At 40.4% G+C, this 15,293-nt stretch overlaps 1 protein-coding gene across 1 annotated transcript in view; it reads right to left on the reverse strand.

Annotated features, from left to right (window-relative positions):
- Nucleotides 1-12,591, reverse strand: part of LOC121191012 — a 28,537-nt gene extending 15,946 nt beyond the window's left edge. The window contains exons 1-6 of the mRNA XM_041052056.1: nucleotides 12,541-12,591; nucleotides 11,645-11,681; nucleotides 7,900-8,897; nucleotides 7,533-7,691; nucleotides 7,098-7,190; nucleotides 6,827-6,953 (exon numbers count right to left, since the gene is read on the reverse strand). Coding sequence (XP_040907990.1) covers nucleotides 6,827-6,953; nucleotides 7,098-7,190; nucleotides 7,533-7,691; nucleotides 7,900-8,883 — 1,363 coding nt within the window. The 5' untranslated portion in view covers nucleotides 8,884-8,897; nucleotides 11,645-11,681; nucleotides 12,541-12,591. The remainder of the gene's footprint in view (nucleotides 1-6,826; nucleotides 6,954-7,097; nucleotides 7,191-7,532; nucleotides 7,692-7,899; nucleotides 8,898-11,644; nucleotides 11,682-12,540) is intronic.
- Between the last annotated feature and the right edge of the window lie 2,702 nt (nucleotides 12,592-15,293).

Consider the following 15,293-nt stretch of genomic DNA (forward strand, 5'->3'; position numbering starts at 1 on the left):
ACCAACAAATATCAAGCATCAATCACTGAGCCAAACAGCAAATCCACACATTGCTAATTGCGCAGTCTGCTTCTGCCAGTCTTGATTTGATAGACTGTCACTTACTCAGCCACACACAGATACGTGCTCCTGTCCATGCATATACCCTGTACAGAATGTGTTTATCTAGACATGCATAATCAAACGTATGCAGGCAGGATTACAACATCTGTTCATAATACATTTATGTGTGTGTAGGAGAGAAAACCTTGTTCACCTACATATGTGGCAGCTCTGCATTGTCGCTGTGCCTTGTTTGTGTGTTTGTGCGAAAGTGCAGAGAGAGTGAGAGAGAGAGAGTGACAGACACAAAGACAGACTGAGAGACTGAGGGAAAGAAGGATAAAAAGAAAAGTGGAGAAATGTAAGAAGCGAAAGTGGTTTGTGCACAGGGTTAAGGTTGATAATGATCATGTTCTTATCTCTGCCCCACCGTGTCGTGAGCCCCAAGCCTCAAAAAGAGCAGCAGCACGAGGCAACAAGCTTCTCCGGCCTCCCTGTGATGGAGGGAAATATACAACCACCGTCACTGGGATTGTGTTTCTACAGGTCACAGCACTCTGTGACCTTCAGCCCATGGATTGTCAACACAAAGCTTCATTGGCCTGACATGCACAGCCACTCACACACACACACACACGCACACACACGCACACACGCACACGCACGCACACACGCACACACACACACACACACATCCTCCCTTGCATGCCCCTTGCACTTTTTGGCGATACGGCGATATCAGCCATCACCAACTCCTGCCGTCTCTATGGTTTTAGAAAAAAATAACTTGGTTCTAAAAACCTATTGGTAGGAACACATCAGGCAGAGAGAAAGGAAGCAGACAAACACCGAAATGATCAAATGATATGATCCTGGTCAAAATGTTATTCCATACAAGGCAGAGTGAATTGTTGTATTTGAAGATTAACTCAATTCTCATTGAGATTTAACTTCACCATATAGTGTAAAAATACTGAAAACCAGTTCCATAACAAGAAGCTCACTCAAAAATCATTAATCTTCAAATGAAATTAAAAGTAGCCAACCCAAATCAGCCAACAATCAAATAAATGCAGGAAATTAATATTACAATTAATCATCTGGCTTATCCGAGATATTAAGCCTTGATGGCCAAATTAATCAAAAGTACACCAATGGATTTCTGCAGGTGAACTGGCTGACAGTGCTGCAGGAGTACAACCACACACAAGCACATACTGTAAAAGCACAGGTGGAGAGTAGTTGCATGCTTTACTCAAAACATCTGAATTTTAGGCAAAGCACAGACACGTTTATGTAAGCTGATATTTTGCTTTATATTTCATTTTAAGGGATGGCGGACTTGTGACACTTGTGTTTTAATACTTAACTCTCTTACATGGTTTACAACTAAAATTATTAATTAGCTTGAGAAAATGCTTTTGGATTCATAAGCCAGTCAACATATCTGTTTCCCTGTCACCTGGAAATAATGATAAAAAGCGAACTCCGTTCACTTCATCTTGTTTGTTACTTGTTTTGCTAAATGCATCTCAAGCATTTATTAGTATCTTCTCCTTGCACAGTACTGTTATGAAGGTGCTGTGCAGTCTGCAGTCAATCATATACCGGTGAACTTGTGTGGGGAAATTTCCCATGTGGAGCAGGTCTTGGACGAGCTCCGTGCCGCTGGTCATTCACACACAAAAACTCAGAGTGAAGAAAAGCTGCAATTATCCACAACAAACCTGTCGAGAAGATTTATGGCACACTGCTCGATGTTGGGAGTTAAGATTTAAAGTTTTGGCTTAAGACTTGTGTGCACCTTAAACACACAAACACCCCGGAAATAGTAAAGTACAGTAACACATACACAGTGCTATACATTCACATGTACCCACACTCAAACACGTGTCAGTTCTACCAAGTCTGAATCAGCCATTTTAACAAACGAGGACTGGCCAAATTGTTCTTGCTTTTCAAATCTGTCCTCGTTGTCAAGGTCCAAAGCTCAAATTGGTTCTCACAAAGATGTTACAAAGTACATGTGCACACAGACAGTTGTGTCACTAGGCATGTGAGTATATAACATTAGGTAACATTGTTTGGAGGTTTACCCCATCCTTAACCATTATCTCATGTCAACTGGACAGCACAATATACAACATATAAAACAGGATATGAGGGATCATTTGGAAGCGAATCTGCTCTGGATTCAGGAGTCTTTTTGTGACATTTCACTTGATTCCTCACCTGAAGAATAAATGTCACCAGCTATGGCTCACCAAGAAAACCAGCTTGTAGAGGTCCAGATATTTTTAAACCTTAGCAATGGGTTTTTCTTCCTCATCCATTGTGACAGGTACAAGACCACAGGAGAAAACATACCTGACAGGAGAAGAAGTCAAGGTACAGTAGCCAGGATGGGCCTAGCAGGGGACGGAAAAAAAATCTTTTTGTGAAGGGTTGACTGCTGTTGATGGTGGAATAGAGTCCTGTTGTTAGGTTTTACATACAAAATTAATGGAGTGACTGTTTTAATGTGCATTACCATACATTACCAGTCTGTTTTGCACCCCAAATGCAAAATCATCTGAAAACCATTTTAACATAAATACTAAAAATTAAAAAAAATGTCGATGATGAGAGCTGAGTCCCCACAATGTGACAAGGTCAGCTGATTTTTGTCTGTTCAGTACAATGTGATGAATAAATAACACAAACACAAGCCATCATCATTTCTGTCCTTGTCTAAGCACTGAAATTACATTATAGAGAGGTTTACAAAACAGGGTTATAGGGGTTATTAATTTTTTTTTGTTGCATTTGTCTCTTTCTCTATTTTTTCCTCAAAGCTTCGTTTCTAATCTTTTCTTCTTTGTACATTGTATAGACCTAACTTTAACCCAAAGTCTGCTGGACCCACCTGTGGTCCAGGTGGGTCTCACAAAACATAGTTCAAACCCTCAAAACTCTATTTAGATATGTAGTTATGATTACAAAGTTTTTCAAAGATACCAGCTGGGTCTGGAAAAGGCAACACCTGCCTCATGCAACATGTACTTTAAAAATGAATTGTAACTGTAACCACACTGGCTATTAGGATTGGTGGGGGAAGACTTTATTAGCCTGATTCCAGACCTTTGAATCACTGCCCACATCTCAGAGTTGAGAGTTGACGGACACAATGATATGTCACTCACTCACTCGGCTAACATGAACACGTCTAGCTGAATGAATGAAGTGAACCAAAATGGTAGTTTATACTGTCTAGTGTTAAATGTCTGAGGTCAGATTTTAATAAATCAAACCTAAACCTTCTTCTGAATCCTGATGTTTAACTATACAGGCTCTGAAGAACCCGCACCCAACTTTCCTGTTCCTGAGAGATTCAGGTTTTGTGATAGATGAATCTGATTCAAACTCTCCTTTCTCTCGTTTCTTTTCTTTTCTGTTCTTTTCTCCCTCCCTGTCTGTTGCTGATGAAAGAGCACCTTCAGACTGCCCACAAAAGATCCTATTTGTTGTCCCTGTTTCGCAGTGTGAGCCGTCTTTGTTTGAAAGTGGTCTTTCCATCAGGACAGTACAAAAGACTCTTTTACAATGTGGTAAAGGAAGAAGACGGAGGTTTAAGGGGAAAGAGAAGAAAAAGTGCCAAAGAGAAACCGACAGAGGTGAAGAAAGAAAAAGTGAGAGAAAGGAAGGGATAAAAATGCTAGAGGCAAGACTGGGGCCCCGTGGCACTCCCAGCACAAAACGCTTTCTATTATCTTTGGTGCTGGTCTGAACAAAGGGGTAGGGAGAACAGGCTGGCTCCAGACCCCAGGGTAATTTAATACGGAGTTTGAATCAGAGCCTGCAGATCAATGACCACACAGGGGAATAGGAGACTGGGACACTTTTTTCCTTCTTTTTTTTTACTACATGAGGGAATAGTTTCTCTCCTTTTCTATGTTTTCCAAGGCTGCAACCAAGCAGGTCTGTGATGGATCTACCAGGACCATGGTGGGTCTTGTGAGAAGTCCTCTGCCTCTAGCTGAACAAAATCTGCTTCCGAGAAGGGAGTAAAGTGAGTTTTGGGACTATTTTATAGATCTTGACAAAAATATAACAGAGCTTGAAAACCATCTTGAATTTAGTTGATCGGTCTGTGATTCAGCGTAGGGCACAGACAGACAATTTTCTTTTGAGTGTGAAAGTGTCAACAGCTTCATTCATCCATATTCTAAGGACACTCTGGGTGTTTTGAAATCATCCACTGAACTCAGTTTTGCCTTATGGAAATGAGTCAATGGAGTTATGAAATTAAGGGACCTAATAATCAGGAGTTACAAGGTTTTTTTTAGGCATAAAAAAAGTCCAGGTGGAATTTTTTGTAATTTTTTTCCCCTCATTATTATTGTTATTTGAGCATCAACACTGAGCAACATCCTTCCAGCTGTGAAGTACCAGTGGGTGTTTTCAGCCCTCTGGCCACAGGGGACAGAAATGTGCCCATCATGACTTGAAACACCATAGTGAGAAAAAAAAAGATGTGCCACTAGAAACGTCCTTGGGGTTAGGTCTAACTGTCCTCAGGTCACACTTGGATCACTTTCTATGAAATTTTATTTATACACATAAAATGTGAGTTGAAGACTGAAGTTGAAGCTTGATCAAATGAAACAAAACTGTTCTATATTATCTTTTAATTCCAGTAACAACTTCATTCATTCTTTCTGTCCTTGAAAAAATATCAATTACTTAACGTGAATGCTGTTTATTTCTCTAGTGAAACTAATCTGACCGTACACAGAGTGGACTGTAAGCCTGTTTGATGAATCCACCCCCTGTAAAGTTACCTTTATTTATCAGCCATTAAGATAATTATATCTCCAATCAAGTAAACAAATAGGTTAAAGTTCCCCCTCGACTCATCAACGTAGGGCATCTTTCAAATTTTCTCTAATGAGTTTGCCTTTCTTGGCTTTGAACCTGCCTGTCTAATCAATGATGGGAGTCTTAATACACTACAATAGTCTATGGATTAGTGAAGGTATTTAAACATTGGTTTTAATTAGAGCTGTGACTTTAAAGCCTCAAGTGTTGGTGTGTAACTGCAGCTGTCCAGTCCAGAGACATCGTGGAGGGCATGACGGCAGGAGAAGCAAAGTGAGGAGAAAAGGGGAAAGAGTGAAAGCAAGTCCTGTGGTGATGAATCAAAGTCACCTTGTGGAGGTCTGACCACTCATTAGGCTGAAAGAATAGGACATGCAGACCTATGCCCTCTCATCTCTGTGATACATTTGACCTGTTGCCCCAGAACTTAATGAACCAGGTTGTTCAAACCCATCTTTTGAATTCTTTCAGTTCTAATTGTGTGAAGGGTAACGAAATGTACAATTATGGAACGAGACTGTCCTCGTTTGAAAAACTACAGCACTGGCTGTTTTTCCTGACAAGTAACCTCTTGTGGTCGTGCAAGTAATGACGTTCCTCTCTAAGAAGCAAAAGCAGAAGTAGTGTGATGTTGTTATCATACTGCACAACCTCTTAGTGTGGTAGTCAGGGTTGTTGTTTGGTGTCCTTCGCATCCAGTCTTCTACACTGTAAAATATAATAAGTTGACTTTACTTAAAAAAAATATGCAAAGTCGTTGCCTCAAAAAAAGTAATTTATGTTGATTTAGACAAATTAAATTGGGTTAACTTATTTATTTTGAGTTTGCATTACTCAAATTAACTTATATTAATTTGATTACATGACCTTATTTATTTTAAGTTTACAGTGCTCAAATCAATGGATTTCAGAAAAGTACATTTAATTTAATATTCATGAATTGTGAAAGCTTAATTCTCTAGTTTTACTCATCCTTCATATTGAGGCCAATTTAATTTTTTTAAATATTTTTTTTAGTGAAAGACAATAGGACACATGCTAATTTAATTTAAAAAAAAAAACAAAAACACACACACACACAATACAAGGTAATGAGCCCCCAAAACAAAATGAATGGTGAACACATTGGATTTACTTTGCAATTAACATTTATTTTAAATGCTATGTGAACAACACATTTAAGGCTCTGGAAACATGTTCCACGTTTGTGGAAAGAATATATATGTATATATATGTCCCAACAATAAATACATGTATCTGTCTCTTTACCTTCCTCCCTACCTTCCTGCACCTTCCTACACCTACTTTGCTCCCTCTCTCCGTCTGGACCTACCTACCTCTTTACCTTCATACCAACCTTCCTGCTTACCTTCCTACATCTACTTCGCTCCCTCTCTCCCTCTGCACCTACCTACCTCTTTACCTTCATACCAACCTTCCTCCCTCCATCCCACTACACCTACCTACCTCTTCACCTTCCTTCCTACCTACCTACCTACCTACCCACACACCTCCCTCCTTTCTAACTGGCCCTTTCTATCAAACTGGAACTACAATAAACATGTTATTATCTGCTAAAGTGCACAGCAGTGATAAATAACAAAATGCATCACTGTCTTTCTGCCAATTAACAAATCTGTATCACTTTGTTACAAACACCATCAAAGTGTTACATTTGAACATTATTAAACCTGGAACAGTAAACAAGTTACCTTGTTTTTTCTCTCTTTGGCCTACCCCAGTAGTGTATTCTGCAGTGTGACCAGCTTTGGAGGGAGGGTTTTGTTGCCCAGTCCAAGCATGACTACTTGAATGAATCTGAACGTGTTTTCCATGCATTTTGGATAATTCAAGTGAAGGGCATAAATGAGGCCGAAAAGAAGGCAGACTGCCTGGGGAAAGTCTCTGACACTGTCCATCACAGTACCTCCCTCAAGTATGATGGCAGTGGAGATGGGTTGGAGGTGCACTGCTGGACCCTGCTGTTGAGCATCTTCAGTCACTGTCAGCACTCCAACTGTGACTGAGGCAAATGCTTCTTCCTTTGCTGTATCCTGCAAAAAAGCACACAGAACCAGCTATTGAATCTGGGCAATTTCAATCAAAAATTGAATATTAAATATTTTACAATGCTGTGAAATAATTAAATATGATTTGCAATAAAATGGATAATGGAGATCAATGTTTGTTTTACTCACGGAGCAAGTCGTGTAGACTTGACTGGAGTCTTCACTGAGTAGAACTGGAAGACCTTTGAGGACAACAGTACGAAGTGCCGTCACATCAGGTGACTAAGAATGGAGAGAGAACGGATAAGTTCAGACCTATGTAGCATTTTGAGAGTTTGGGGGAATATATGTTGATATACTGTTCTGTATTTCCTCTGATAGTGCAGGCCTCTAATAGGAAACAATCAGGTGGATTCATCAAATTCCTGCAACTCTAATCTTGTCTGAGCAGAATCAAGAAAGAAATATAGAAAGAAATCTTATTTTTATTGTCTGTTACTCACAGGATCAATATTATATAGTCAATCAGCATAAAAATGTGTAGAGGGCCAAAAAAGGCGAAGAATGAGAATGCATAAAACTAATTATTAGAAATATAGTACAAAAACACAATAGAATCCTTACCACCCAGTTGATGTGCTGCATTAAGTCTTTCAGTTTTTGTCCCACAGTTCCTTTTTTGGACTTGAAAAGATCCATGAAGCGTGGTGTGTGCTGGTCCAGAGCTTCATAGAAGTTGCCCTCAAGATTCTTGCTGGCTATGCGATTAAACTCAGCAAAGACCTGGAAGATAGAGAGGGGAAATAGCAAGAGGGATAGCAACACTAAGCTGCCCATCATTCAATTAATACTATAGCAAATGAAAGAACTTCACATGTGAAACTAGGATGACTTGGAGCTGCTCGATTATGGTAAAAATAATGATCACGATTATTTTGGTCTGCTGGAATCTATATGGGGGAAGGCAGGTCAAAACTAACAAATATCTTACCTGTCTCTCCGTAAACAATGCTGGCCATCGTTCTATCACGCTCTGCACAGCAGGTTCCTGTGTCACTATCTCCCTTCTGCGCAGTGAGAATGTTTCTTCCATCATTCTTGAAACTAGACTGGCATTGGGTTGTTTTTTCTTCATTTCCTCTATGATAACCTTCCTGGCATTTTCAAGGCTGCTTTCATCATGTCTGTCAGGAAAATTTGGCAAATAGTTGACTTCACCTCTTTTTGGCCGCTTGATATTCTTGCTAGATGATGGTCCTTCTGGGTTGCGTTTGCTTCGCTTACCCCCATTGATCAGTACATCATCACATCCTGCTTTTCGTAGTTTTGTACGATAGTTGGCCATCTTGAATTTAAGGCTGTTCTTCCAGCCATACCATCCAGGCTGGGGACCAGGTTCAGTGAGGCTGGGGTGCTTGCTAATCAGTGCTTTTGCAACCCTGCTGAAGTCATCATCGTCAGGGTAAGCTTTGAAACTGTACATTGTTTCAGCAAGTTTCTCAAGTATGTCATGTTTCATATCTCGTGATGGAGTCCATGGGACACGATCTTTCATAAATAAGAGATCTGCCTGTCTCAGTCGGTAAGCTACATCCACGGAGAAATTGGGTATGTCAAAGAACTCCGGCCACTGTCTTCTTAGTGGAGGTGTTGAACCAGTGGAGGACAAGATCTCAGTGTCTGCTGTGCTGCAGTCTGTATCTTCAGTGGATGAAGACAGGGATGTCAACTCAAGAGTTACAAGAGGGATGATTTTCAGAGTAGGTCTTTCAGGCAAATCCTCTACTTGAGTCAAATTGCAGAGTGCATTACTGAAGTCTGGGTCTTCATATTGGAGTTTGAAGTCATACTGCAGTGACAGCTTATCACTCAGCTGGGTTTTTAGTTCCTGAATGGAATCCGGTTTCTTATTCAAGATTAGTTTCCTTATATCATCATCGTCAATGATAACTCGCAGCATCATTCTTTGCTCCATTTTGATATCCTCTCCTGTAAAAAAAAAAAAAAAAAAAAAAAGAGAGAGAGAGAAATTCATCTGAGACTGGCAAGTATTAAATCCTCACAGCACAGTGTTAAAACCAGTCAGCACAATATATACCGTTTGAGAGTAACAAGCTGTTTGCCATGAACTCTGTAAAGTGATAGAGGAAAAACATCGTTCAGTTCAGACAACTGGGTGACTGAGAAGATGGGCAAATGGCTGCTACAGAGTTCGTATGCTCGAAGATGCTCATCATACCATGAGGTCATCAGTCTGCAGACAAATGCTACATCTGTGTTGATAATGACAATGTTTGTGATTTGTCTGAAATCTGGGAGCCCTGAGCAGGATCCAACAGAAATGACCATACCAGCACTGTACCTAATGCCATCAATGCAGACAAAGGAAGCTACAAGTACTGTGTTCAGCTTGTTGCTTCTTTGATTGAGCCAGTTCTGCACATTTTCTGGAAATGATGAAACCATCACAGAATTCAATTTGTGAATTTCAATGGAAGGCTTAAAAAAAGATGAGGCAGCTAGATGGAAAGCCATCATTTTCTGATGTCTGTTTGCTAAAGTAAGGGGAATATTTTTGAAGTTCTGAGAGTGACGCACAGCTTTTTTAAAGAACTTGTGTTTCCCTTCGAAGCGCATTGTCCAGACATCAGACAGAGGACCAAATGTTCGAATTAGCTCAGGGTAGTGCTCAACATAGTGGTGCTTTGGTCGTAGCTTTTCACCTGGGAAAACCTTCTGAAACAAACCTCTATGTTCAGAGATTTTGCTGTCAAGAAAGCACAGGGATTCCTCTGTAAAGCTTGTGGACACAGACAATTCTACCACATCTTTTAAGGTCATTAAAACTTCCCAGGTTTCATCGCCTTTCGGAATGTGTTGACCAATCAATAATGGCAGAAGTCGGAGCAGAGTCCAATTTTCATGACCATTTCCTCCAATTGTTAACTTTGAGGAGAACGTCTTTGGAATGAGCTGGGGTTGGTTTGTTTTGTCTGAAAATGTGTAGGGGAACTGTTTAATAGCATCATTCAGAGCCACAAAGGAGATGATTCCCTTTGATATGAGTGCCTTGAGGCACAAGGCCAGTTCTAATGGAACAATCCCCTCCAGGAGGTCGTGCAGAAGGTCTGGAGGGAACCCCTCAACAACATGAAAATGTTGCAAGCTTTCAGTTAATGGACAGCTTCGTTTCACACCATATTCTTGAGCCTTGGTTGAATCCTGAGAAACCTCTTGCACTTGTTTGTCATGGTTTTCTCTTGTTCTTTTTTGAAAAAATCCTGTCCGTACTTCCTTGTCCTGTATTTCCCCCCGCTTGGCCATACAGAACCGACACACTTGGGTAACTGTGAAGCTTTCAAAGAATCCTCCCAAAGAGTGGGCAGCCAGATTGTCTGCTGCCACAAATAACACTGTGCCTTTAACAGTGGCTCCCAACTGTTCTACATATATTCCTTGTTGCTCAAGAAAAACAAGGTCCTGGATAAGAGGGCGGAGAATTTCACCATAACCATGGTCTTGGATGCTGTTGGCCTTGACAAGCAGAGCAAGTTGAATGGCATGAAGACAGGAGCGATATTTAGGGTGCAAGTTGCCAAGTACCCAGTAGACAGCAGTTAGTTTGTGCTTTTTTCTGGAGGTTCCTAAGGGGTTGGCCACCTCAAAATCATCAATATACAGGTAAAGAGCGATTCTGAACTCTTCCTCATTCAAAAAAGCATTGTCTTTGAAGCAGGAACCATCTCTGTAAGACTTGTATTCCTCTGACAAAGTTGCCTCATGTGACATGGTCTTTTCCAAAATGTCTCTATTGCTCAGCAAAGTTTGCAGCATTTTCAATATGGGGATATACACAACTGTCTGCTTGTCATTTCCTTGGACAAACTCAACAGGCATAATCAAAGAAAATTCCTTTGAAATGTAAGTTGTTCGCTTTTGAGCAGTTGACAATGATCCTCCATCAGAAGTGAATTTGAGGAATACATTATTTTCAGTGACCACTCGAGCTATCTCATTCACTAAATCATCATCAACATTTGCACCATGCGTGTGCAGAATTCTTCGAATTGAAGAATGTAGCAATGGCTGTGATAACAAATATATTTGATTGACCTGCTCTATAACCTCTTGCTGGGCAGTTTCAGAGATGTTGAGAATTGATGACATTTTCAGGAAAAGAGCTGCTACATTGTGTTCCAACTGAGTCGTCAAGTCCTCCACATCTTTTAGCTCAGTAACTTCACAGTCAATATCATCATTTTCAGGGTCACTCTCTTCCAACTGAAAACTTGCATTAGTTGGAAGTTCTTCAACTACATTTGCTGAAACAATTTCAGGTTTGAATGCCATCTTCTTGTGCATCGGATGCTCTTTGCTTCTATGGGCATTGAAGGTAGAATAAACGTTACTTTGAAAGTAACAGTCTTTATATGGGCAAGCAACCATTTGTCTCAGCTTAAGATGTCGTCTCAAATGAGTAAAAAAGTCTGCTTCTGTGCAAAGCTCCACAAAGTTGCACAACTGACAATGAAATGCAGTTTCCCTGATTTTGCCTGAATCCTTTTTATTATGCCATGTTGACAGGTGTACTTGGAGGGCATTAAAAGATTTAAATGTGCACAGGCAGTCCATATGCAGGCATGGGAGTCGAGATGTGCGAGTATGGCATCCATGTTTTAAACGGTAATGTTTAAGCAAAGCACCCCTCTTTTCAGCAAGAAATGTGCAGTACTTACACGTCCACTGCATTGGAAAAAAACTGCTCGGCTTGACCTAAAATAATAAAAAAGAGAAGAGAATTTCAGCATTGACCACTAGTTAAAAAAAGTTTTGATTACCTGGTCAAGATTGAGTTTAATTGACACAGCGCGACCTCCCACCCCAACCCCTCTCGCAAATCTCATATGATGGGGAAGGTGGAGGGGGGCACAAAGCGCAGCGCACATAGACAACAGACTGACACCCAAATAAAGTTTTCTTCCCTCCTACACACGTTTAAGAAGAGCCACATGTGACCACAGTTTAATGTGGTCGCTTTACACGCGGAGTCTCTCTATTTAGAAAAGTAACCGAAAATTTTAATTTGTAGCCGCATCCAACTTTCCGCTGGCACTCGAGCTGCGCTGGGCAAAATGTGTGCGTTTGTGTGCGCCGTCCAGCAAAAATATAATGCTTGCGTATTTTATCCAGCTGCCGGATAGACTGTAATGTAACGTTCAGCCGGACATGGTCAGGAATGGACGAGGAGGCGTCAATAAACCGTTGTGTATTTCTTTATTATTCTGGACGGTTACTGTCGGCGTAACCACGTAACTACAACAACACAGCGAGCAGCTCGAGCGGCAACAACACACTTCACCCTCGGCTCTGTTTCTCTCACCACCCACTCCCCACGCGTGTGCACACAAACATTCACGTTAACAGAGCACAGGCTCCCCGAACAACAGTACAACACACATTTCACGGGACCATTACTGCTCCCTACCCATGAACTAGCTAGCAAATCATGAAGGAAATACAAGTGAAATTAACGAGTTTGGCGACTGCGACGCACCCAGCCAGTAAAACACCATAACATTATACCACAACAAAATAACTCCACGGTTGACAAAAGAGAAAAAATTTAACTTACCAAATGGATGCTTTTCGCTGACCTCCGGTTCACCCTGGTGCATGTAAAATGAAAAGACCGCGCGTAGATGGGACTGGTCTGCGCATGTCTGAAATAACGCCCAAAGGACTCTGGGACAATAAATTAATCTTTCTAATTTAACTGAAGTGGACTTCACTAAGTTAAGCGTGTTCTCCAACCTGAAAGTAGCAGTTCCTTATTTAAGATTAGTGTTGACAACAGGTTGATGATTTCTAAGTTTGACTCACTAATCATTTCTAATTAATTTGAATATTGGCATTTACAGTGTACCAACATTCAGCGTTGGTCTCTTTTAACCATCCCTCTTTAATACATGATGATCTCTTCTTGAACTTTAACCACTGGGTTAAGTACATATGGAGCTTTATGATGAGGATAATTCAAGGCCTTAATCTATTTCAACATAAGAGGCACTAGCTCCATGTGAATTGATTTCATTTTAAACAACTATAAGGTTGCTCGGGTTTGTTAAGTGAGATAGAGCAACACTAACAGTGTAGTTGTATTTAATGGGAAGGCACAGAGATGCGCAAACTGAAGAATGAATACTGGAGAAACAGCTTTGTATTGATTGAAACAGTCGTGGTGAAAGGTGGAAAAAGGTTCTGCTATTGGAATATAATGAACACCATTTATGACCATTTATCTTACTTGGTCTTGCTCTGTTTAACATGCTGCCATAATGTAATCGGCATTGTCCTAGAAGTTCTGTTTATATGTCCTTGGCTAAGCTGTTCTGGTATAACTGTAGATGTTGATTTAAAATCTGCATTTTCTGTTGTGCCATTTCTGTTCTGATATGCTACTGAAAACATAAAGTACATCTTCAGCACATATCTTTGGATTTGGACACGAATAGCACACGAATAATAAATCGTTTTGATTCTGAGATGTAACAAATTTCTCGTTGGTTTAGTTTCAGAGCAACATACTTTATACTACCCAGATTGATGTGAATTTTATTGTGAACATTCATTGTCCCCAAAGGGTTGATCCCGGTGTTTCTAGTTACCACCTGACCTTTCATCTGGCGCCATTCTCCACAGTAATTATCTATCTTTCCATTTTGAAGCCTTTCCAACTGAGCAGCACGGTCATTACAAAGTTTTGACTTTGTACGGGAATTCCACTGGGAGAAAATGACTCTTTACTGAACTCTTATTTTCTGTTTTACTTTGTAATTACTTACTGGGTGTGTCTGTTGTTTGATTTACTTCCTGCCTTCCTGTTCTGTTTCCCGCCTTTCTGATTTCCCCACCCCACCCCAATTAGTTTCACCGGCTCCCAATTACTCATGCTTGCCTTGTGGATTTAGACTCTGTGTTCCCCTCACTCTTTGTCAGTTAATATGTTTTGTTCCTGCTTGTGTTTGTTTTCCTTGTGTGTATTTTCCTGTTGCGGGTGTTCCTGGATTCCGTTCTGCCATCTTGTCCAACTGTAAGCCCGTTTCATTTATCAGAATATACATCGCTGGATCAGCCTGTCTCTGCGTGTCTGCGTTGGGGTCTATTCCCTTGTGCTCCTGGCTGCATCGTTACACTTATCTTAAAAGAACTGCCTCGTGTGTTCACTCACCCTGACTTAGAGGCGTTCCTGAAGCATGGCAGTGAACTGTTTCCTTCAAAGTACCTCAGGACCACAGGCAGGTACTCCCCAATGGCAGTGTATTGATCTCATCATCAGCCCAGACCTTCCCCTGCTGGCCTGTCTGCCTTCATTTAAATGACCTCTATAAAGCATCTACATCTAATCTTAATTAGATATTGAAGTCCGTTAATTAAAACATTATCTCTGGCAAAACACAGCTGGACGGTCTGACGAGTTAATCAATGAGGATGAGAGGGTGCTGTCTGCTGAAAGACGTGAGAGGAAGAAACCAAAACGTGCACTCCAGGCTTAAGTGTGTCAAATTAAATTGTTAAGAGGATTTAAGTTGCATGTCCTGCATTTTTTATTTTTTGGTTCAGCACAATATCAGAAGACTTTAAAGCCTCCTTTTATTTCTCTCTTGTTGAATGCCATCAGACAAGCAACATGCTAATTCTGAAATTACACAGACAATTGTTCCAGATCCAGTATCATAAATGATAACATGTCACTTTGTAATCCCTATATTGGATTATAAATATCCAGTTTTCTTGGTTCATTTCACCTTTTCATCTTGCTCTTTACAGTTGGTAAGAATGTGTATCACTTACATGCTTGTGTGCAGGCATGTTCTAGTAGAGCACAAGATACATCATCAAAACATTGCTCCATAGTTTCACTAGTGGACAGGACCTCCACAGGTTAGTTTTGCAGAAGCAACAAAGTACTATTTAGTGAATCAACAACCATTCAATAAAATCTGGATTTATCTTGTGTTTTACTGGCTTTAATTTATTTATTTCTTATCTTAATTCTCATCTGCTTATTTTCCCTCGAGCTGTAATAACTTGTCATGAAGCTGGTCTGTCCATCGGTATATAGACAGTCATCTCTACAAAGATAATATACTGTTTATAGTTTTTTCCCCAGGACTATTATTTGGTCAGTACCGTGATCTGCAGACCATTTCCACCTATCGTGAGGACCAATAAAATAAAAGTTCCACATCACTGATTTTCAGAATACCTTGAAAACAGGGAAACACATAAGAATGCATTTAACATGGTAAAAACTTTAACATTTTCTCTAACATTTACAGTGACTCCTGTTTGAAAAACACTGTGGTAAATAATGCGGTCCAATCA

The sequence above is a fragment of the Toxotes jaculatrix genome, chromosome 12, assembly GCF_017976425.1.
Source record: "Toxotes jaculatrix isolate fToxJac2 chromosome 12, fToxJac2.pri, whole genome shotgun sequence".
NCBI classification, from domain to species: Eukaryota; Metazoa; Chordata; class Actinopteri; family Toxotidae; genus Toxotes; species Toxotes jaculatrix.